The sequence below is a fragment of the Melospiza melodia genome, chromosome 4 (genome assembly GCF_035770615.1).
Source record: "Melospiza melodia melodia isolate bMelMel2 chromosome 4, bMelMel2.pri, whole genome shotgun sequence".
Lineage (NCBI taxonomy): Eukaryota > Metazoa > Chordata > Aves > Passeriformes > Passerellidae > Melospiza > Melospiza melodia.
In genome coordinates, this window is record NC_086197.1 from 91,716,912 (window position 1) to 91,739,584 (window position 22,673).

At 36.6% G+C, this 22,673-nt stretch overlaps 1 protein-coding gene across 1 annotated transcript in view; it reads left to right on the forward strand.

Moving 5' to 3' along the window:
- PTPN12 (protein tyrosine phosphatase non-receptor type 12) overlaps positions 1-22,673 on the forward strand; it is a 69,796-nt gene that overhangs the window by 31,587 nt on the left and 15,536 nt on the right. Inside the window, exons 2-12 of the mRNA XM_063155576.1 lie at positions 31-139; positions 3,204-3,280; positions 4,484-4,579; positions 5,590-5,628; positions 6,352-6,423; positions 7,800-7,859; positions 10,324-10,466; positions 11,851-11,917; positions 12,508-12,585; positions 12,673-12,771; positions 21,925-22,010. Of these exons, the coding sequence (XP_063011646.1) occupies positions 31-139; positions 3,204-3,280; positions 4,484-4,579; positions 5,590-5,628; positions 6,352-6,423; positions 7,800-7,859; positions 10,324-10,466; positions 11,851-11,917; positions 12,508-12,585; positions 12,673-12,771; positions 21,925-22,010 (926 nt within the window). The remainder of the gene's footprint in view (positions 1-30; positions 140-3,203; positions 3,281-4,483; positions 4,580-5,589; positions 5,629-6,351; positions 6,424-7,799; positions 7,860-10,323; positions 10,467-11,850; positions 11,918-12,507; positions 12,586-12,672; positions 12,772-21,924; positions 22,011-22,673) is intronic.

The following is a 22,673-nucleotide window of genomic DNA, read 5'->3' on the forward strand; positions in this document are numbered from 1 at the left end:
AAATTTAACAATTGAAATCTTTTATTCCAGAGGTTAAGAAGATTATCAACAAAATACAGAACAGAGAAGATCTACCCAACAGCCACTGGAGAAAAAGAAGAAAATGTTAAAAAGAATAGATACAAGGATATATTACCATGTAAGTCTGATTTACATGTTGATAGAGGACAAAGGAATGGACTTGTTATTCTGAATTTTGAATGTATTTTGAATTTTACTTTTTAGTTATTACTGAAAGGCAAAATTAGAGATAATTTGCTGAAAGATGTTTTTATTTTTATTTTTAGCTTGGAAGGCAAAGTGACTGAATATTCTTATATTTTATCAGGAGAGATATCACCCAAAGATAAAGGTGTTCTGGTTCTGAAGCTGTATCGAGCTGACACTTTCATTTTAGCTCAGAGTAGCTGAGAACTTTACTAGATACTTAAATGTATGTTTTCCTTAGGAACATGTTATTCATTGTAGAAAACAAGGAAATGTCAGCATATACTCTAGGTGAAATTCTAAGGAGGCTTAATGAACCTGTTTTATGTAAAATAGGTCTTTTTTGCCTGTTTGTATCCTGCAGATGGTGTTGAAAAACTTTCAGTGCTGGGTTAGCTTTGGTTTCTATTTTGCTAGAGTCTAAATGAAATTCTTTTTAATGTGTGGACACAGAAAGCAAAAGTCAGAGCACAATTTAGATTTTAAACCCACCACCGTGTGGATATTACAGATCAGTGATCTGAAATACAAGATTGTCTGTTACATCCTCAGTTTGTGTAGCTCCTGAGGCACAGCTCACTGTGCCTCTGGGTCTGAACAGCTGGCAGTGAGATTAAAGGGCAGTCTTCTGACAAATGCCACTCCTCTTGTCCCAGAAGGTCAGCAACAGGTAGGCTTTACTCTGCTTATTAGTTGGGAGGAAATGTTTGATAGGTAGAGTGAAAAAGAGAGAGGAAGTTGTTATTGTCATCTTGTTAACAGTGTCCTGGCATTTTGGTAGATTGTGAACAATACAGAGAAATCTTGGTGGCAGCCAGGCTGAACTGGTGAGACAGTGGTTTTATTCCTGTGCAAATAAAACCTGAGCCACTGGATCTGGGAGGGAATAAAGCCCACAGTGGGGAAATGAGTGAACTTTAAAGTTTCCTCAAACATATTGAGGAAAACTGAAGATGTATTTTCAGTTTAAGTCAATGTCTCAAACATCCAAAGTCTCCAGCAATGAAGTGATGGGAGACCAGCTTGAAATGAGAAGCAGGAGGAAGGCAAAGTACCCATGTCTATCTCTTGTAAATCCAGGAAATTATATACATTTATAACTTAATCAGAGATTTATTAGAAATTGTTACCAGAGAGATCAGTACCTCAGCACCAACTCAACACTGGCTTCACAGTAGGATGCTTGTTCCCCTTACAGTTTACTGAGCCATCCTGAATGGTAGCTAAATGCAACATGGTGTTCACTGGTCACCTGAGGAACCAATTAGTTATTGTGAGCTGAGCCTTTATAACAATATATAACAACATCCAAGCACTTCATCTACAGAAGCTGAGAACTGCAGTTGATTTTTTGGGGGAAATTCTATTCCAGACCTTAAGCTCTGTAACAGATGAGTTGTGGCACACAGAGACAGGATGGTGATGTTGACATTTGGAAACTGCTCCAGAATTTTGGATCTACTGTGCTAAGATAGGATCCCTCATTAGCCTGCTTCTTTAATTAGTCTGTTCTGCCACTTAAAAGCAGTTTTTAGTGTAAAGTCCATGACACCATTTCATGTTTAGAGAATGTTCTTGCTTTTACAGTGTTTGTGTCAGTGTGTAACAGTGCAATGTGTTTTAAGGGTTTTTCTAGGCCTTTATATGAGAGTGTTGTCTTTAGATTTGTGATCCAAAAGTCTCCTAATTTACACTTGTGCTTTTTCAAGAAGCATTACATGGTAACAGATTTTTTTGCATGTTATGGGTATTCTGGCAGAAAAATTTCACAATTTTGCAAGCTTTTTGGGAGAGCTTTCTGTATAGAAATAATTCTTAGCATTTACTTCTTCTAGGCATGATTCCTTGTTTTATTATCAGTGATGTTTTGACAAAACAAAAACCCAACTGTATTTTCTCTTTTGAAATATATTTGTTCTTGGTCTTTTCTTGAATTTAGGTCTAATCAAAGGTTTAGCAGCTGTTCTGTGGTTGAGGAACTGACCCTGAGAGCAAAAAGTAACAAATTGCTTGAGCAGCTGCTGTTTCTACAGATACTTCTGTTGCCCCATTTAAATATAATTTCCTTTTTGATATGGATTTTCAACTAAAAGAACCTCTAGTGTAAAGATAGTCTGAACAATTTTTATATTGTAGCTAATAAGTGTTGTTATCAACAAGAGCTGGAAGGACTGGCAAACCTAGCAACCACCTACACCATTTTTACAATCAAGTTGTTGTATTAAATATGCAATTTTTTAAGGCCAAAAAAATAACAAAATGTTTCGTTTATTCTGTCAACAAATAATAAGGCTATTTTTATATTGCTGAGGATTTTGATCTCCAGAGCTGCTGCTTTTATCAGAAGCTTTCTCTGAGACAGTCAGTAATGTTTGAGGCAGAAACTTGACATGTCCCAAACCCCCTAAATGAAGGAATCTGCTGTTTTCTGGTTCAGAAGTGCTCCAGCAAGGAGCCTAGCCCAGGATTTGGGGAGTATAGGAGTTATTCTGTGCCTGAGCAGTAAACCCTGGTCCTGCTTCCTGCTGTGATAGCTGATGGAATCCTCCTTGGCAGAGATATGAGAGCTGCCAGCTGCTTAACTGCGCACTGGTGTTTGTGCTTTCTGCTTTCCCTAAGTGTGTCTTAATTCTGACCACTGGGATCTCTGTCAATGCTGTGTAACTGCACTTTTGATGGCTTCTGATTAATTGTGTTTTGCCTCTTTGTGATGAATTGCTTCTGGAATTCCAGGAGGTGATACCCTGTGAGCTTGAGCATCAGAGGCTCAGAGCAGTAGGAGCTGCTCTGCTTGTCACTCACTACCTGAGCTGGTTTACATTTTTACATTATTCAAATGTATTGACTTGCTTGTGTGACTCACCTTTGGAAAATGTTCTTTAATGAACTATATATATTATATTTTTTACTGTATATATTATATTTACTATTCTGTATTGATTTTCATGTGTTGTAATCCTTGTTCAAAAATTTTTTTTGATCTGGTTTGTTTTTAGTTGATCACAGCAGAGTTAAACTGACCTTAAAAACTCCTCCACAAGATTCAGATTACATCAATGCAAACTTTATTAAGGTATGTGCTACTGGTTTAACAGTTCTTCTGTTCTTTTTAAGCTTTTTTTCCTTGTCAGTGCAGTTTTAATATTATAGTCTAACATAAGACTTTAAAGCTGTAAGGGAAGATATTCTTTTATTATGACTTGAATAAATTTGCAAACATGATGCCATTTATAACACAAAGCTTTAAAGCTTTGATTTTACTCCTAAGTGGAAATATAATGTAAAATATATTTTTATAATATATTGTAAAATATATTATAAAATATAATGTAAAACACCTAATTTTAATGTAAAATTAAAATTAATGTAAAATACTTAATTTTAAAGTGACAGGCAAGTGCATTGGAGATTTTTATCGTAGGAAAATTCAGATGCAGTTGTTTTAACAGGTGACATTTTTAGGGACTATAAATGAGGTGTTTGACAAATTGTGTATGTTAATGTACATTTCACTCTGTTCATGGAAGAAGTGTGGCAAAGGAATTAATATTCTAACATTTTTAATCTAACAATAGCCAGGAATTAATCCAGCATTTGTAAAGAGAAGTCAGAATTTGACTAAAAGCCTATTACAGTTTTGTTTCAAAGTCTTAATATCTTTAGCTGTCTTTGTAGCTTTATTCTGATGCTGCATCTACATAATATTTATTTTTCAGAAACAGGTAAAATCTAAATCTTCCTGCAATAAATCTTCTGTCATGAGCAATTATCTTGAAAAGCTGAACATTAATGTACTGAAAATTAATATAATTAATATAATATAATTAATGTAATTAATATAATTAATATAAAATTATATTTATTAATATAAATTCAAAAATTTTGTAATTTTGAAATGTAGTACAGGGAGGGAGGAACTTAAATTTGTTCAAGAGGATGCTTTTTTACAGAGAGATTTTCAATTTTTCATCACTAAATGTTTGAGTAACAAAGAAAATGCAGACTTAAAGGGAATCTTCAGAGTTTGAACATAGTTATTTCCTGTGACAGTCTCTGCAGTGCTGTAGCTGCTGTGATCTTGGGCTTCCTTGGGATTACCAGCTAAATTCCCACTAATGTAATTGGGAGTCATGTTTTGTATTCACCCTTCCTGTTACATATATATCTTTTTAAAAAAGGATATTCTAATTTTACACCACTATAACCCAAACCCTTTTTTAATTCAGTGCAGATAAATGTTCTTTACAAACATTAATGGTTCCTTTCTGCAATCCAGGGAGTACATGGGCCAAAAGCATATGTTGCTACCCAGGGTCCCTTAGCCAATACAGTCATAGACTTCTGGAGGATGATATGGGAATACAACGTTGCTGTAAGTAGCTGTAGAAAAATTCAGTGTTACCTTATTTCATGGCACTGTGATTGTGTATTTTTTATTATTATTATCAAAATATTGACAGTAATTTAGATTATTGCTTCCCAGATGTTGCCTTTTGTAGTTAAATGGAATTAATATAATTTATTCAGTTTAATAATGTAAATTTAAAGTAATAATTTATTTTAATGAACATTAAGTCCTTCATATTTATGAATAAGTTCTTGCTTGTTTTGTCTGTAAGGTAGGAGACCTTACAATTCTGACTTAATGTAGACTGACAAAATCAAATACAGAACCAGCATGTGAAACAACAAACAAAACCCCAAACCAGTTACCTTTCTTTTTATGCTAATTTTGGGTTAGTTATTGCTTTATATATTCTATGTGTGTTTAAACAGCTTTTGTCAGGAATTAACTTTTAAATACTTGTGGAAATTGGATAGGTTTGACAATTTTTTTTTGGAGGGGTAGTTGTTTGACACTTATGTCATTGTTACTTACTGTTACTGTTACAAATAGCTTACCTGTTGGTGCATTTTTATTGTGCTACTCATGCTTTCTGATATAGCTTCACCTAAGAAATTTGATTATTTGATTGATGGTCAAGGGTTTTTTTAGGGGGGGGGGAATGTTCCTATTTTATGCTTTCTGTGTTCCTTTAAGCAAATATAGCTATGTTTCTTCCAGCTGGCAAATGGTTCTATATTTTTATAAATTTAGACTTTATAGTCAGACTGAATAAATAAGGTATTTGTACAGTGAATTTGAATTAAGTAGCCTTGAAGTGTTGTATTAGTGATGTAGATTTTGTGAAAGATGAGATTTGGCTGCTGTTTTAGAATCAGAGGAACATGTGTATGCAGGAAAGAAAAAATTGTTAATAATTAGTCTCTTCTGTAGTAACCACTTCAAGTGTATCAGTATCTCCTGACAGAAGCAAGGGTTTAAGTTACATGATCCAAAACCATCTAACTTGAAATGTCTTTTTTTTTTTTTCTTTTCAGATAATTGTAATGGCCTGTCGAGAATTTGAAATGGGAAGGGTATGTGTCCTAAATACAAAAATAAATGAGCTGTGCCCATATGGGGCAATAGCTGTGAAACTTCATATGCCAAATCTGTAACTGTGATAATAATACCAGATGAAGTGAGAATGCTTGTCCTTACATGTCTGTACATAGGAAATGGTTCATGAGACTGCATTTCTCTGCCCCATTTGTAGGGTTATCTGATTATTTAGGTGTCATCTCAGTGGAATATGTGTTTGTGTACAGAACTGTACCAAGGGTTTGTTTCTGGCTGTGTCACTGTGGAAAAAGTGTCTTGCTCCTTGTGGGATGGAGGCCAACTATGAAAATCCCAAGTCCTTCAGAATTTCCTGTCAATTCATACAGCTGCAAAAACAATTTTTTTTTTAAATCTCTCTTCTTTATTTGTATGACCTTAGAAGGAAATTCAGAATTGTGAATTCCCAACTTTCATGAAAACTAAGCTTTCATTGCTCCCCCCTGCATGATGCTTAGGCATATGGTACAGGCAGACATGAAGTTTGCATTCTAATTTGCCAAGTGTCTTTTGCCTGTATTTCTGTGGGTTGTTTGAGGTCTTGGTTTTGTTTTTCTCTTGTTATCCAAAAGGAAAGTTATTTTATTATCTTAAAAGAAGTCCAGAATAAGGCATTCAGGGTTGTGATTTTGTCTGCTCTGCTTCTGTTAATCATCTTTTAATACCATGCATGAATTAAATTGTGCTTCTTTATTTAACAGAAAAAATGTGAGCGTTACTGGCCTCTCTATGGAGAAGCAGCTGTAACTTTTGGACCATTTCGTATTTCTTGTGTAAGTATAAAGCTTTATAAATTAATTTTCAAGTATTTAGTGGGTTTCTAACTTAAATATTCAATGAAATGTATGTAGTAGGCTTTTTAGTTGTTCACTACTAAATTTTACACAAGGACTCTCAAAGAAACATGCACATCTAAGCTGTGTGGTTCTTCGAATCCTCCTTGATTGTTTTTTTTTTTTTTTAAAGAAGGGAACCTGTGTCCCTTGCTCTTGTATATTTTTATGTATTATTGCTTGAATGTCTGCACCAGACTCAAAAAATCAAAATCTTGTGCAGTTGTTTTGTGTGTTATGACTTGTGTGTCCTGAGTGAGCTGAAAGTACCACTGGAACAGGTTATTTTTATTAAGTGAATTAACATGACATGTTTTTAGGTGTTCAGAAAGAGTTTACATGCCTGCTTATTCAGCTATTAATACTACTTTGAAATAGTCTAACAAGAATTAAGTACACTTCATTTCATCCTGTCAGGAAAATACATACTTGCAAATTTTAGCCTATAAAGATTCTGAGTAACTTTTCCTAGGGTAAATTGATTCAAATTTGCTGCTTTTTGCCCTGTTCCTTGAGATACTGGGGAAAGGGGTTTGTGTGTTGTAATTGCCTTAGCTCCAGCAGAATCTATTACCTTTGGGTACTCTGGTGTGTGTGGGCTGCATAGCTTTAAAACCTGCAGTGTTGCAATTGTTGATGGGAAATGGTAAATTCCCAGGAGATAGAAACACATTAAAGCATATATTCAGTCTCCTAAAGTCTCTGTGAGAAGCTGTAATGCAAAGTTTTTAAAGGCATCTTCAAATTCTGATGTTACTGGTACTTAAAGTACAATAATACTGTTTGATTTCTGCAGAATAAACTTTCCTTGATATTCCAGAGGAAGATTTGAAAATTCTGTGAGCTAGAAGCTAGATTTTTTTGTCTACAACCAAGATAATTAGTGATTCTTTTAGATGCACCCTTAAAGGAGACATCACAGGAGAGAGTAGTAAGAGGCTGAAATTTATACAGCAAAAGTGTTATAGAGGGATGGCTGTGAAAGGCAATTGTAAATTAAAAGTATGGAAAAATAAAGCAAAAGAGGTACTTAGAAATATTCTTATATGGCTTGTTGATGACTTTGGTACAGACAATTTCAAAACTCACACTTTTACTTAAAAGTAACCCATTTTGCACATCCTGTGCAGCAAGCTGACTTGCTGGTTAATCAGTGTTTTGATTGCCCCTCTCTTGAGGAAATCATATATACAAAACCAATAAATTAAAAAAAAAAATCCTGAGTTTCAAGTTTGATGTTTTAGTTATGCCCCGTGTGTTGCATATTGATTTTTTAATATTTTTTTTCCAATGCATTGTTGTTTTCTTATGTTTAGGAAGCTGAGCAAGCAAGAACAGATTATTTCATTAGAACATTATTACTTGAATTTCAAAATGTAAGTACACAGTTACTTCTGGTCTTACCTTCAATGAATGTTCAAAAGTCTCCAAAATGATACAATGTCAGAAACTCATGAAAGTATCTTCACTTTTTTAGGGGCTGATTGTGGATGTAAATGATAAATTTTGGAAGAGATTTTAAAATCTTAGTATATAAAGGAGGAATAGTGAAACTCTTTGCCTTTTTTATGTTCTTGTTTACCCAAATGGCTTAAGCTTTTCTTGTAAACTTACACTGAAATGTCAGATGTCAAATGTCAGACTTCATTTGACTGAAAAACAGCTACCAGTAAACAAAAACTGTAGAGCCCTCCTGTAAAAACACAAAGCATGACAGTCTGTTTTACAGAATACCTGTCATTTTAATTGTCAATCAGCATTAATAAATTATTTATTTCAGGTTAGTCTCATTTGTGGTTATGTTTTCTTTATCAAAGCTTTGTTCCTTTTCAACAATGGATACCACAGCAGTTATGAGAGCTGCTTAATCATGAGGGGAGTGATTTAGGGGAATAATTTTTGTCTGCAGTATTTGCTGGGAATGCATGAATTTATAAACAGTAACAGAAACTGAATAACTGACTGGGCTGTGAGACAGGTTAGATAACAGAAATTCTGTGTAGTAATTGGGGTTTGTGACATTGTTTGAAATGGTGCATTTCAAAACAGAACTGGATACCAAAAACCCCAAAGCAGAACCTGCCTTCCTTTAATACCCAAATATTGTATGAACCAGTTGCAGCAGAGACTGTGGCTGGTGTAGATTTTGCTTGCCTGTACTACACATGCAAATGATGTTTGGCTGTTGTCTCTGGGGAGTTCTGTCCCAGTTAGAAGCCTGTGTACTGCTTAAAAACTGAGCAGCAACACAAAGTTATGGTTTGTGCTGAGCTTTTGATCTTAGCAAGGAAACAAGTTTGTTCCTGTGAGGAGCAATTTAACTGAAAGGGTTAATGAGATGTGTTGATATTTGATCTGTGCATCTGATAAAGTGGTTTTTCTTCAGATTTATGTAGCAGATTTGCTTGAGGATTCCTGTAAAATTAACTGCAGACTTTTCATCTTTCTTTGAAGTATTCTAAGCATAGCCTTGCACTGGGGAGGAAAAGTGTATTTGTGGTATAAAGTAATATCCTTTTAAGTTTGCTTTCAGGTTTTCCAGAATAATTATATGTTTTGTCACTTCTGTAGCATTTGCAGTGGATTATCATACAAAAAGAAGCTATGCAAAAGGATTTAAAATTTCCATAAATCTACAAAGTTATTTTAGTTTCTAGGAGGAAAACCAGTTCGACTGAAACTTGATTATTTTCAAGAAAGAACTTTGGTTGTTTAGTGTATAAGTGGCAGTAGAGAAAAAGGACTCTAAAAGTTCTTTGATTTTCATATAAAAAACAAATCCTTTTTTTCCCCTGACCATTCTGCTTATGTGAAAAATCAATAGTCTTTTTCAAAGTAATTAAGTGAAATTTATTGGTGGACCTTAATAGATAGCTGTAACTGTTCCTTTTTAGTGATGACCTTGGTTTTACATAATCACCTAGATTTTTAAATTTATGCTTTCTTAGGCTGTATTTTCTCTTGTTTTAGCTAGCTATGGTGTTTTCAGAGAGCTGGGAAAAGTCAAGCCTCAAAAATAGATAAATTTTCATGCTCAAGAGGCCTGCTATGTTTCTTCTCACATAATGAAACAGAAGGTAGTGTAGGTCTTGAAACCTGTAGGCTGTAATGAGGATCAAAACCTTCATGCTCTGCAGTACATGACTTGGAGGGGGATCCTGGAACCCAGAGGTGAACACCAGCATGGGAAGGTGCAGCAGAACGAGCTGCTGGTTCTGCTGGTAGCAGCTGCAGATGCTTTGGATAGTGATGAAAGGGAGGATTTTCAGGGATTCAGGGAGCTGAGTAACTAAGCTGTTCTAAAGCTGCTTCTTACTTTGCCTTTATTGTGGCTCCTTCTGCCAAAATAAAGTGCAAGTGTGATCCATATTTAGGTATGGTCTCGATTGTTTCTGTTGTTTTCTTAATTTCCCTCTGTGAGCCTGTGCACACATGCACACACTTTATTTTGTAGTGTGACAAAACAACACCTTTGCCCCCATTTTTCTTCGTTAATGTAAGTTACTGAAGTACAAAGAGAAAAAGAAAGATAAAAGATTCTTTCTCCATTTCCAAGTTATAGCTGTAAGGACATAGAGCCTTTTCCTGTGGTGCAGCACTGTTGGGCCTTTACCCATGTAATAGAAAGGGCCTTCTGAACTGTCCCATAGGGCATCTTCTTATGCATTATCAGCACTTCAAATATGATTTCAGAATTTCTCTTCTATTTTTGGAAGCGGTATAAGCTGTAGGGTTTTTTAATCCAGTAAATGACTTGTCAAAGCAAAGGTTCATAGGACTACTGTGGTGCAAAGTGAAATGTGTGCTGTCACCAAGAGCTCTCTCCCTGCCCTCCCTCAGGAGACTCGCAGTGTTTATCAATTCCATTATGTCAACTGGCCTGACCACGACGTCCCTTCGTCTTTTGATTCTATTCTGGACATGATCAGCTTGATGAGAGAATACCAGGAACATGAGGATGTTCCTATTTGCATACACTGCAGGTATCAAATGGATTTATCTTTTCATTTTAAGCATTTTCATTTTTTGAAGTCTAGACTTTTGTTATGGGATGCACTAGTTTTGGTTTTGAGTCAGAATTGAGTTATTTGTTTTAGTTGAAAAATTCTCATGACAAAATTTAATTCAAAATCATACAGACTTCATTTTCTTAAAACTGATGCCACAGTGAAATTTTGCTTTTACTTTAGTTTAAGACAGAATATCAATCAGAAAAGAATGAACCTTTGAAAGGGGACCTGGTTTGAAGTTAAGACATAAATCCTTGTGAGGACAAAACAGACTTTGAAGATCACTGCAAATCAGCTTGAGAGTAAAGGCTCCATTTTTAATAGGAGAGACTACATACCACCACTAAGAACTCTGTGTTCTAATATGATGAAGATCTTTATGAAACTGCAGTTTCCAGTTGGGAAGTCTTTACTACTAAACAACAGTTTCATGATTGACCCGAAATTTGGCTGCCAGAACTGTTGAGACTGAATTGCTATGAAAATATTTTGCTGCAATGACACTTTCTGACAATTTATCTGAAAATCTTGCCTATTGTTTTTAATGCTTTCTAAAGCAACAAAAGTTCATGTGTTATGTCAGGGAAAATTGAATTCAGATTGATAAGCCAGGACATGTTAAATTCGTGGGAGTTATTAAGTCTTTAGAGCTTAGTTATTCTCTTAGGGGCTGCATTCTTTTTTTGAGTTGTCACTCTTAAGTGAGGTCTAAAAACATAAACTGACCTAGCACTGAAATCTATTCACTTTGTCCTGTTCTTTTTGAATGTCAATATAATTCTGAATGTTGATTCTTTACAGCAGTGTAATTATAATGTAATAAATATTAATTAATTATAACTCTGCATGTGTAAAATAGAGGAATTCATACAATTAGGAAAAATAAATGAGATAGTTTGCTGTCATTCTTAAACTTTCAGATTTATTTTTTTAGCTAAAGAGGAAAAAATATGGATGTGATACTAAATCAGTATAATGTGGCAAGTCTTTCAATATCTTCTGTTTTGCCATTTTACATCATTTATCATTAAACTTGGAGAAGACCACACCTGATGAAGCAGTAGTAGCTGGGAATAGTGTGACAAAAGGGAGAGGCAATAAAATTGTCAACACTGAATCATCTTTCATGACTGCAGTTCCAAATGGCAATGAAAACTTGCATTAAAAGATTCAGTGCTTCATTTTGCTCTGCTCATTTTATTTTTAGGACACTATAGTGTCAGGCTGAGTGAAATTAAAATGATAGTTGAGGGATTTGGGTAATTTTTTTTAATGTGGACTTTTGAAATATGAGGCTTATAGTGGTTTTTTTAATCAAATTTAAATAATATCTAACACCTCTCTTTTTATGTTATAGTGCAGGGTGTGGAAGAACAGGAGCCATCTGTGCCATAGATTATACATGGAATTTGCTTAAAGCTGGGGTAAGGAATCCTACAAGAAGATTTATGACATTCTGTAATTTCATAACAATGATTGGTTGAGCTTCCAAGTGTTCAAAAATAGGGAAATGTTTAGGACATTCTGGAGCTGTTTACAGGTTGCATGTTTAGTTTCATTGCACTCATGCTTTAGTATGAATTTCCTTTGACAGCAAGTTTTTGTCTAAATAGGTCACTATAAAATTCTAATTTAAAAAAAATTATTTCAATATAAATTGATTTTTAAATTTAACTTTCTCAGTCTCTCTGATCTATCATGCAGCTCATATGTAAAGGCATAACTTCATTCTGGGATTTTTAGTTTATGAAGCATTGTTAACATTGCAGTGCCATATTAATGGCATTGGCTATTTCATTTCAAAAATGCTTGAAATGCTCTCATCTGGTCTAAATCAAAGGTAAATTTGGAGTTGCTTTGAAAAAAATATTTAATAGTTGCAGTGTGGAGAGAACAGATTAGCTTTTTTTTATTGTTACCTATAAAAGTTACACTTTTTTTTTGATGTTTAACAGGTTTTGTGTTGTTGCTGTGACAGTTATGTCATTGTAAATAACTTGCTTCTGTATTTCAGAAAATACCTGAAGAATTCAATGTATTTAATTTAATACAGGAAATGAGGACACAGAGGCATTCTGCAGTGCAAACAAAGGTATAATTTCTTTTAAAATAAGTGTGATAACATATCACTATTCTTTGAAAAGATCTTGTGCATTAATTTTTATCTGGTACCTCACAGGAGCAGTATGAGCTTGTCCATCGAGCCATAGCACAACTGTTTGAAAAGCAACTGCAAAAATATGAAAGTTGTGCAGACTGGAAGATTGCAGATGGAGTGGTAGGTGTCTTTCCCATATGTAGCTGTTAGCTTCTGATGAAAATTCTCCTGTGAAGTTGTTTTTAGTGTTCAATGGTGTGATCTTATTAAGTTCTCATGTTTTTTAAAGCGCTGCTTGCATTAAAATAGGTTAGGGGAGAGAAATAAAAGTTTAAAATGCTTTTGGCAGAGAGCTTCATGTTCTACCCTTTTAACAAAGGAGAAGGAAGTGGAAAAAATATTCTTCATTGGTATTTACAGTATTTGAGGATTTTTCTGTCTTTCTATCCTTCCCCTTAAGTTTCATGTCTCCTATAGGTTTATCATCTTTTTTTATGTTTAGGTATGTTTTCTTGGCTGTTGCTGTACACTGTATGAAAAATGGGTTTTTGGATTAATATATTCTTTCTCTCCCACAGTCCAGAACTCTGTACCACCCTTTGTCCCTGGATTGTGTTTTGTTTATTCAGTGATTTTCTGTCCCTAATTGGTGCAGATTCCATAGCTCTCTAGAGGGAGTATGAGTGGTATCTCCAGGACTCTGAAATATCTGGAAGCAATTTTAACTGTGCTTCTCTAATAAGCATCTCATTTTAGTTTAGGGATTTAGCTATCCTATATGTGCTTTCTAGGAAGTCTAGAATGTTTTCAATTCTTGGATTAAATGCATCCACCCTTCTGCTAACTCCTGAGAATTTATATTGTTCATGCAGTACTTATGAGGTCTTTAGTCATGATAAGGAGCTTGTTGACTAAATGCAATATGGAAGTATGGATAGGGCTGGCTATTTTTATTTGTTACAGGTTTGATTAAGCTGGGGTGTGATTTTTATTTTTTTTCTTGAGAAATGAGCATAGCAGGGTTTGGAATATGCAGATTGATTAGCTTTGTACAGAAGTGATTTCTAAGTACTTGAATTTTGATTATAAAATAATAGATCAGTCTACTGTATCTTCTGGTTATTTGCCTTAAATCTGACCTATGTCTGTGCTCTTATATAGGATCAAAAATGTCTCTTATTTACTTACTCCTATTACTATATATACACTAAATGACTTGCATATTCCAGAAGATGAATAAAGCTGTGGCAAAGTCTGGTGGTACTCTGTAACAAAGGCAAGTGCTGTCTTCAGCACAGCTTGAGAGCTTTGCTGACTAATAAAACAAGACCTGATAGAAAATGGATAGGTAATGCATATGGGGGTGAGAGAGGGGTAAATCCCAGCTCTGAAAAGGCAGTGGTGGAGTGTGAGTTTTGAGTTTTACTTGTTTATGATCAACAAGTTGTAAAGGAAATTGAATTTTAGCAAATTTTACTGGGAAACTGGTGAGAGCAGAGAATGTAATGTCCTTGTGTGGGTACTTGCAGTTGGACTACTGACTGCATGTCAAGTCTGCTTATCTCAAAAATGTTACAGAATTTGAACATTAAACAACTGGACAAAGATCAGAGGTGTTGGAAGGCTCAATCTAAAGAACAGCCAGACTGAGATGGTGAAGAAAATGGCTGAGGTTAAATACAACAGAGGCTGACTAACAACAGAATGCTGATTACCCTTAACTTTTTCTAAGGGACACCAGTGAGACCTGAAAGACTTAATAAAAAAGTGGCATTTGTATAACAAATGCAACATGAAGCTGCAGAGCTCCTCGCAGCTGACAGCCTGTATCTTTGGGTGAATATCTCACCATCTTGGAGTCTTCTTCCATGAGTTTCACTGGCCTCTGACCTATGAAATTCCAGAGCTGAAATCTGTTGGAAAACATTCTAGGGAAGGATCCCAGTATGCCTGCTCTGATCTTATTCTTCCCTGGAAGTTCCCTTTTGGTCACTGCTGGAAGCAGGGCCAAGTAAATCATTGTCTGACTAGGCAGAGCCTTTTTTATCTTGGGAAATGATGCTTCTTCCTACTGTTACTTGAATCATTCTGCAGAAAGGTTGAGGGGAAAAAAATCTCAAAGGTGAAAAATTTCTGTATCTAAAAGTTTGGTACTTAAATTTGTTACTGTCCATTTGTTACAAAATTTGCTTTCAAGGAATTAACTGGTATAGGCTTAACTTCAGGATTTGTAAGGGAAACTTCACATATCTGGTTAAATATTTTCTTGTAGTTTTAACCTGATTCTCAAATCTTTGAAGCTCACTTGAGACATCACTTTGATATTCTGATAAAGCTCCATTTTTACTTGCAGGAGTGTATGTAGCATCTGTTGTATATAATGTCTGATTTTCCCCAGAAATTTTCTAGTTTGCTTTCTTTAAAAAAAAACCAAACAAACAATCTGGGATGTATCCTGCTTAAAAAACTAAATCTGAGGCAGGAATTTTTCAAGTAACTTTATTAAATACAATGCAGTATTCTAAAGCTCCTTCATGTATGTTACTTTGCCTGCAGATGCTACAGCAACTATGAAATCTTCAATATGTGAACAGTTCTGGTTATGGCCAATGAAAACAATTCCAAATAAATTTATGTGCCTACTTTGGCTATAATACTGTTGGTTAAGTAGGAGATGCTACTGGGCTGAAAAGGAAATGTCATTTATTCTATTTTGATAATACTGTGAAGAGCTGGAGCGCTCCGTAGGGTCGATTTCATGGTTTTGTTTTCCTCCTGCTGTTCTCATTTCAGGCAGTGTTGAAATGGGTTGATTTCCAGAGCTCTGTGAGCAGGGCTTGCCAGCAACATCCCAGTAAATCCCAGTAAAAGGTTGATCTGATTGGCACTGAGGGGCAGCATTCATGGGCAAGTAGCTCAGACACAATCCTGAACGTGTGTTCCTGGGAGCCTGCCAGCTCTGCCCTGCTGGAAACAATGCTGGAAAAAGTCAGCAGCAAGGCATGCAGGGTTTGAACAGGGACTTAGGACAGGGTTAGAATTCCCCTCAGAATTTGATAGATCCCAAACCATGTCAGAAATACACAATATGTAGGAAATGTATAGTCTTACCATGTAGTTATACCTATTGTGAACGTGTAGAACTGCAAATGTTTAACATAACACTAAGTATTTAAATGAAATGAAATAAGGAAAGCTCTCCTCAGATACCAGTAATTTCAACAGTTCCCCAAGCAGCCAAATTTCAGGGTAAAGAATTGCTACTCAGGAGCCATTTTTTTGTGATAAGGAAAGAATTCAGATGCTGAATTTGATAATCAGAACTATTCTCTTCCCATACTTAGTAGTACTTTCAAGTTACCAAACAATTAAATTGGAACAGAGTCTTGGAGTGAAGCATTTCACACTGAAATTCTTGATCATATTGTCATGTATTTCAAGTCAGTAGCTGTGCTTCTCACCCTCATTGGCTTTGTTAGTACTGCTGGGAAAATATTACACTTGGTGTTGTATTTGGAAGCCTTGAACGATATGTGAAATCATTAGTCTTGGTCATCTGATAAGGTATCAGTCAGATTTGTATCAGTAAAATATTTTATGAGTGATTGGAGAAGGTTCTTCATGAGCTAAAGTGAACTGAAGCTGTGAATTGTAGCTGTCTTGGAAAGTCTGAATCATATGGAATTTCATCAAGTTGGATGTTCTGTTTGGAAGTCAGAAAAAGAAAATTGGTTAAAAGACAAACAACCAAGCTCACTCTCAATTCAGAAATGTTTCTTGTTGAATTTTTTCTCTTGACAGTACCAAGCATGTTAGGGTACTGCAAGTCCTTGCTTTGCCCTTATCCATGACTAGAAGTTTGTATTAATGAACACTTTCTCCAAAATCTGGCAGTGCTGGTGCTCTCAGCGTCTCTTGCGTTTTGTGCTGTAAAAGCAACAGAGTTCTGTTGCTGTGGTTGACTGCACTTGTAGAAGTCACAGAGGAATCAGCTGCTATAAGAAGAATGTTGTTATTTGAAACATTAATGGTTTAGAAATTGTAAGTGAAAAGACTGTGCTGTTCATATTCTCTTTGCTGTTTGGCAGCTTGGAAGGATATTTTTTGTCATTGCAGCCTTCTAAAAAATCATGTATTTCTTCAGCGACATTGATCTTGTTGCCTCTGTTGGAATGTTTTATTAAATCTGAGTCACTTGAGTGTATCATTTCAATCTGAAGTATTTCTCTTTTTATCTACTGATGCTCAGTGATTCCCATGCTGCTTTATAAAAAGGGCAAAAGGAATGCCTCAATTCCTTTTAAGGGAAAACATGAGATTACTTCTGGAGGAGTCTTTGCAGTAAATTTGCCAGTATTTTACTAGTACAGAAAGCTTCTGAATGACATTAAATATTTCCACAGTGAGTTTCCAAAAGAAAATGATACATTGCAATTCCTGAGAAAAAGGTTTTGAATTGTAGTCAGTGTGTGTGAAATCTCGGTCTAAGACTGAGATCCTCCCTTTGCCTGAAGTTAGTGACAGCACTGTTTGGTGATTGAGCCAGGGGCAGAAGCAGGTGGGAGAAAAACCCCCCTTGGGAGGTGATAGCACAGTTTGGGTTACCTTGGCCAGTGAGAATTCCTTGTTTCTCCTCATTACTACAGGAACACAAGTTACTCTGCATTTTAGTAGACTAGGGGCAATCTACACACAGTATTTGAGTTTATGGCCTTGTCATTTGTTAATGTAGTCTTTGTAGGTAGGTATGTGCTCGTTGTATATATCTGCAATTTAACAGAGTACCTAGAAATTCCTAACTATGAGCACTTTCACTTGATCTCAGTAGCTGCTCCTTCACTGGAGCAACTCCAAGGGAACTCTTGAACTGTTGAACATTTGATGCAAATAGACACAAAGGTTGGGGAAAGATCCTTTTCTTTCCCCGTGTTACAGTGAGAAGACACTGCAGTGAGACAGTAGGGTAGCTGTCTTCTGTGAGAAAGCAGGGTGCTACACTGAACACTTAGTGAACTGCACATTTGTTAATCTATTTTTAAAACGTGATTCTGTATGATATCCCCTGTGAGCTACGTGTGTTGTCCTGGTTTGTCTGAGCTGATACTTTTAAAAATTGTGCTCTGCCTGAGAATGCAACATCTGTCTAGAGAAGCAAGGGAGTGCTGACTGATGTTAAGCTGTGCTTAGGAAGGCTGTGGAAGGCTTTTTCTTAATACCACCATCTGCTCCTCTCAACAGATGCAGTCATCCCAGTGAGATACCCTGTATTCACTTTCAGAGCTGAGCTTCCTCCTTTCTGCTCTGTGCTAGTTGTTCTGCATGTTTGCCTATTTGCTTAGTTTGATGTATATGACAGGGAAATCTGTGAGTTGGTGTCACTCAAGGGTGAGAAATACTCAAAATACTGGTTATTCCCTATTCTTGTAACACAGAACTGAGAACAAGTGACAGGGAATGACTTCTCTAAAAGTAAACAAAGCCTTCACAGAAACATCAATCCATTGAGCTAATTAAGGAAAGTAGCAAAGTACCTCTGTTTTTTTGGTGACAGTAAATCCTGTAATCATTCTTGCTCCTCGTTCAGTGTAACTGAAACAGTGAATGGATCTGGAGTTGAACCTGATTCACAAGTGAAACTTTTGACACCTCTCTGTCTGAAGCCTTCCCTGTGTACAAAATCGGGGTAACCACTGGTTTTTCTGGTGTTAAGTTTAAAAGTACCATTTTGTGTGTGCAGATTTTCTTGCTGGGTTTTAAATTTTTCTTTTTCAAGGAATTGTTTTTGTAAACTCCGTGGTTGTGCATGTGCCTTGGACATTTGAGTTTAAATACATTTTTTTAAGGCTTACACCTATGTTTTCTTACCAGTAACAAAAATGGCAGTGCCCTTTCAGCTACTTCTGCCTGTCTCAACTAGAAACAGCTTGTTACTGTATATGTGGAGTTTTAAAAAGCTTTGACATATGTTAGCTTCTCTAATAAGCTTTTGCTTCTGCCTGTGAGAAAAGCATGTCTCAGGAAACATTCTGTTCACAAACACTTCACTTTACAAACATAGAAGGACAGGGATGCAGCTGCTGGTTTGTTTTCTGGACAAGTTAGTCTAGAGCCAACAGGCACACCCTTTCCCTTGCCAATACCCTTTAGAAAAATGAATGCATAAATAAGAAATGTGTTCCTGAAAATTTCTGTGCTGGTGGAACTGAACTGGGAGACTTTCCTGCTCTGTTGTAGGATGGAGAGGTTGGTGGTGAGGGGGAGGAACTGGAACTCTTGTGGAGTCTCTCTAGTGTCTTTCTGTTTTGTGCAACTGGGATGGGCTGCAGTGCTGAAGCAAGGCCAGCAGCCCACTCTGTGCTCAGGATGCAGTTGTTTAGGATGCATTCATTTCTAGCTTTGGTTGTTAGCACTTCTGAGTAAGGGGAGCCTTTTCAGCACAACACCAATGCACTCAGTGCTAGCCATAGTGACAAATACATAAGGGAGAGATTCAGAGTTTGCATTGCAGAACTGGGGGAAGTGGGGAGGAACATGACACAACCATTGAGCAGGAAACAGAGTTTCTTGTTGAATGCTGGGAGCCTCAGCATCTTTGGCACCAAGCTTCAGCATAGTCCTCTGCCTGAATGAGGCAATAAAATTAATGTCCATACTTGTTAAAGGCAAAATGATCTCTATGGTCACTCATTACTTGATGTCAAAAAGTAGGAAATTGCTTTTTTACATTTTTGAGAGAAGCTGGTAGAGGGATTGGATGTTCATGCCCCATGGTAATGTTTCCAGTGCTGGGGACCCTAAATTTGGATGCAAACCACTGTAGACATACTAATTAAAAAACCCCAAAACAGCACACATTCATATTTTTCCCCAGTTATTAATTGCATCCAAAGCAGCATGGGCAGCAGCAGGTGAAGGGAGGGGATTCTGCCCCTCTGCTCCCTGCCTGAGACCCCACCTTGGGTTCTGCCTCCAGCACTGGGGTCCCCAGCACAGGAGGGACCTGTTGGAGTGAGTCCCCAGGAGGGACACAAAGATGAGCAGAGGGATGAACAGGTCTCCTTAGAAGACAGATTGAGAGTTGTGGTTGCTCAGCCTGGAGAAAAGAAGTCTCCAAGGAGATCTCATTGTGGCCTTGCAGTGCTTCCAGGGGGAGAGATGGGGACAGGGTTTTTAGCAGGGCCTGTTTAGCAGGGCAGTAGGGCAAAACAATGGTTTTAAATTCAGACAGTACATTCAGACTAGATGGAAAGAAGAAATGTTTTGTGGTGAGGGTGATGAAACACTGGAACAGGTTGCCCAGCGAGGCTGCAGATTCCCCATCCTGGCATTCCTGCCAACAGCCAAGGCCAGCTTGGACAGGGCTCTGAGTAACTTCATCTTTTCAAAGATGTCCCTGATCATTGCAGGAAGGTGTGGATTAAATGGCCTTTGCAGGTCCCTTCCTACAGAAACTGTTCTATGATTGTGGGAAACCAAACAACCTTGATTGACTGCAGTGGGAGCTTCAGTGGTGTTCATTTAAATGTGAGTGGCTTTTATCTGCTAATTGAATCTTACTCCAAAAAGCTCCTGATGGTTACAGCCAGTGGTCAGCAGGACAATGAACTCCCTGTGCAATTCCCTGAAAGGGCTGACACCATCCTTTCATTAAGGAACAATGGAGTGTTTCTGCTGGAGTACTTGTGCAATGTTATATTTGACAGCAACTTAATGGGGGCAGTTAGGGAAAAACAGTAGGAAAGATCAAAATAGTTCATTTTTGTCTCCATTTTTTCACAGGTAAAGCTTCACTTAGTACACTGAGGAATAGAATTTGGTAATAGACTCTTCACAGTAGCCAGCAGCAGTACGGTAACCTTTAAGACAAGTAATGGAAGTTAAAAACATATAACTAATTAATCTGAATTTAAATAAAGTTAGTTAACTGTTGAGGCAACTTTTAGTTTATCTTCCAAAGCAAAAATTGCTCACTGAATTCAAATGCAACTATCACATCTGAAGCAGAAATTTAACAGGGAATTCTCTTTTGTTCTATAAGACTGAAGGAGGTCAGTCCATATCACCAGTCTCAGCAGGCAGGCTGGCAGATAGCAGATCCTATTGCCTGAACATGGTATTGGGCTTTGAAATCTATTACACCCATTTGGGATATTTGTTGTTCTTTTTAAAGATTGCTTTTTCAAAAGAGAACTCCTGCAGGAATAGCCTTTAGGTAAAATAGGCATTAAAATTAAGATAACACTAAGGTCCTCCTTGGTTTTGTTGGGTCTTTGGCTGTGGCACATGTTTGGAAATAGAATGTCAGCTTTAGGCTGTTGCATGTTTTGCTTTGATTCTTAATCATATGTAGTTCTTTCTTTATTTTTGCCTAGGGACTTGGTTGTCATTAAACAGTGTTCACAGCCACTCTTGGGGTGCTGTGTTTCAGATCTGTGGTGAAAGCAGTGCAGATTGTTTGTAGCTAATGCTGCAGCTCTTGCTGAACAGGGTTTGCACAGTCAGGAACTGGCAAAGGCCCTCCTGTGGAAGGTTATGAGTGATTGCTTTTGCATTGCTTCTGTGATTTCTTTTTATCTTCTCCACCTTCTCCTTTGCCTGCTAAACAATTTTGTCTTGACCCATAAGTTTTCCTGCCATTCCTCTTTCCAGAGGTGGAGTGGAGCAATGAGAGTGAGAGTGGCTCTTGTGGGGTTTAGCTGCCTGTCAGGGTTAACACACAACAGTATTTTACATGTATATACATGTAAGTGCATATATAAAAAATATTTTATATTTATGGTCCTAAAGGGAAATTAAAATCTTCATGCTTTGCTGAGTAAATTGAACTTTCTCGTACACAAATGGGAGGTTATTCGAAAGTGTCTCAGATCAATGCATTAGGAGACAAGTGGGCAAGATCTTTCTCATTTTTGCTTACAACACTGTAGATTACTCTTATCTTCATTGGGGTGATTGTACAAGTGTAAATAATTAGACTGACTGGAAAATAAATGCCTTATTATCCAATTATTCATTTAATTATTCAAGGTGAATAACTGGGAGGGTGTACGGGAGCTTGCTCACTACCAAAGAAAGATCAGCTTTTGAGTATTTTCTTTGGTGGATTGTTCAATGGCAAACAGACCAAAATCTTCAGTCAGAAAAATGTGAAGTTGGATACACAAGGTTAAAAATAATTTTGTACATTTACACAAAATATGACAGCCAAAAATAGGTCATATTGTTATGTATTCCTGCCAAGTGTCATTACAGATCTTTGGACCTCACAGTTCACATATTCTATGTATCAGCTTTACAGCCATGAGTAAAAGTATCCTTTTTTCTTTTAATCAGGATGAAAATAATACAGAAAATGCTGTCAGTTCTTCAGATGCTGAGAAACAGGATTCTCCTCCACCAAAGCCTCCACGGACCCGCAGGTACCTAACTGTGATCCTTTACTATTTTAGGCTGAAAGATTAATAAAAAATAGAATAAAGCTACTGATAGCATAAAACCTTAAGATTAATATGTTGTGTTTATAAATAGAAATATACAAAATGCAAATAGAAGTCATATAATTGACTCTAAATATAAGCTACAATATTTTTGTGAAGTCTGTGTTTACTTACACCAACGTTGCAATGATTATCTGTGAATAGACATGTTTACTAGTCAGATGTGTTAAATCTACTTGTGTTTTAATTCTGCTAGGTGACAGTAGCAAAACAAACTTCAAATAGCCTCCAATAATGACTGAATCCTCCTTTTTGGAGACAAAACCATAATGACACATACCCATTTATCCTAGAAAAATCTCAGACAAATACTGCTTTTGACTAGAGTATGACAACCAAAGGCTGTTATTATTGAGAAGAATTGGTCTCACCAATCCTTTCATTCAGCAGAGGAAAATTTTCTCTAGCTCCTAAAATGCCTAGGCATAGCTTTACAGAACCCAAAAGTAAATCTGAACCAACAGATTCATCACCCTAAAATGGATACCCAACCCAAGTGTTGAGACAGCTAAAGAAGCAGCTCTCCTGAACAAGGTGTCCAAGTCCCCCAGCTGGTTTGTGCAGAGCTTAGAGTGGCCTTTGGCA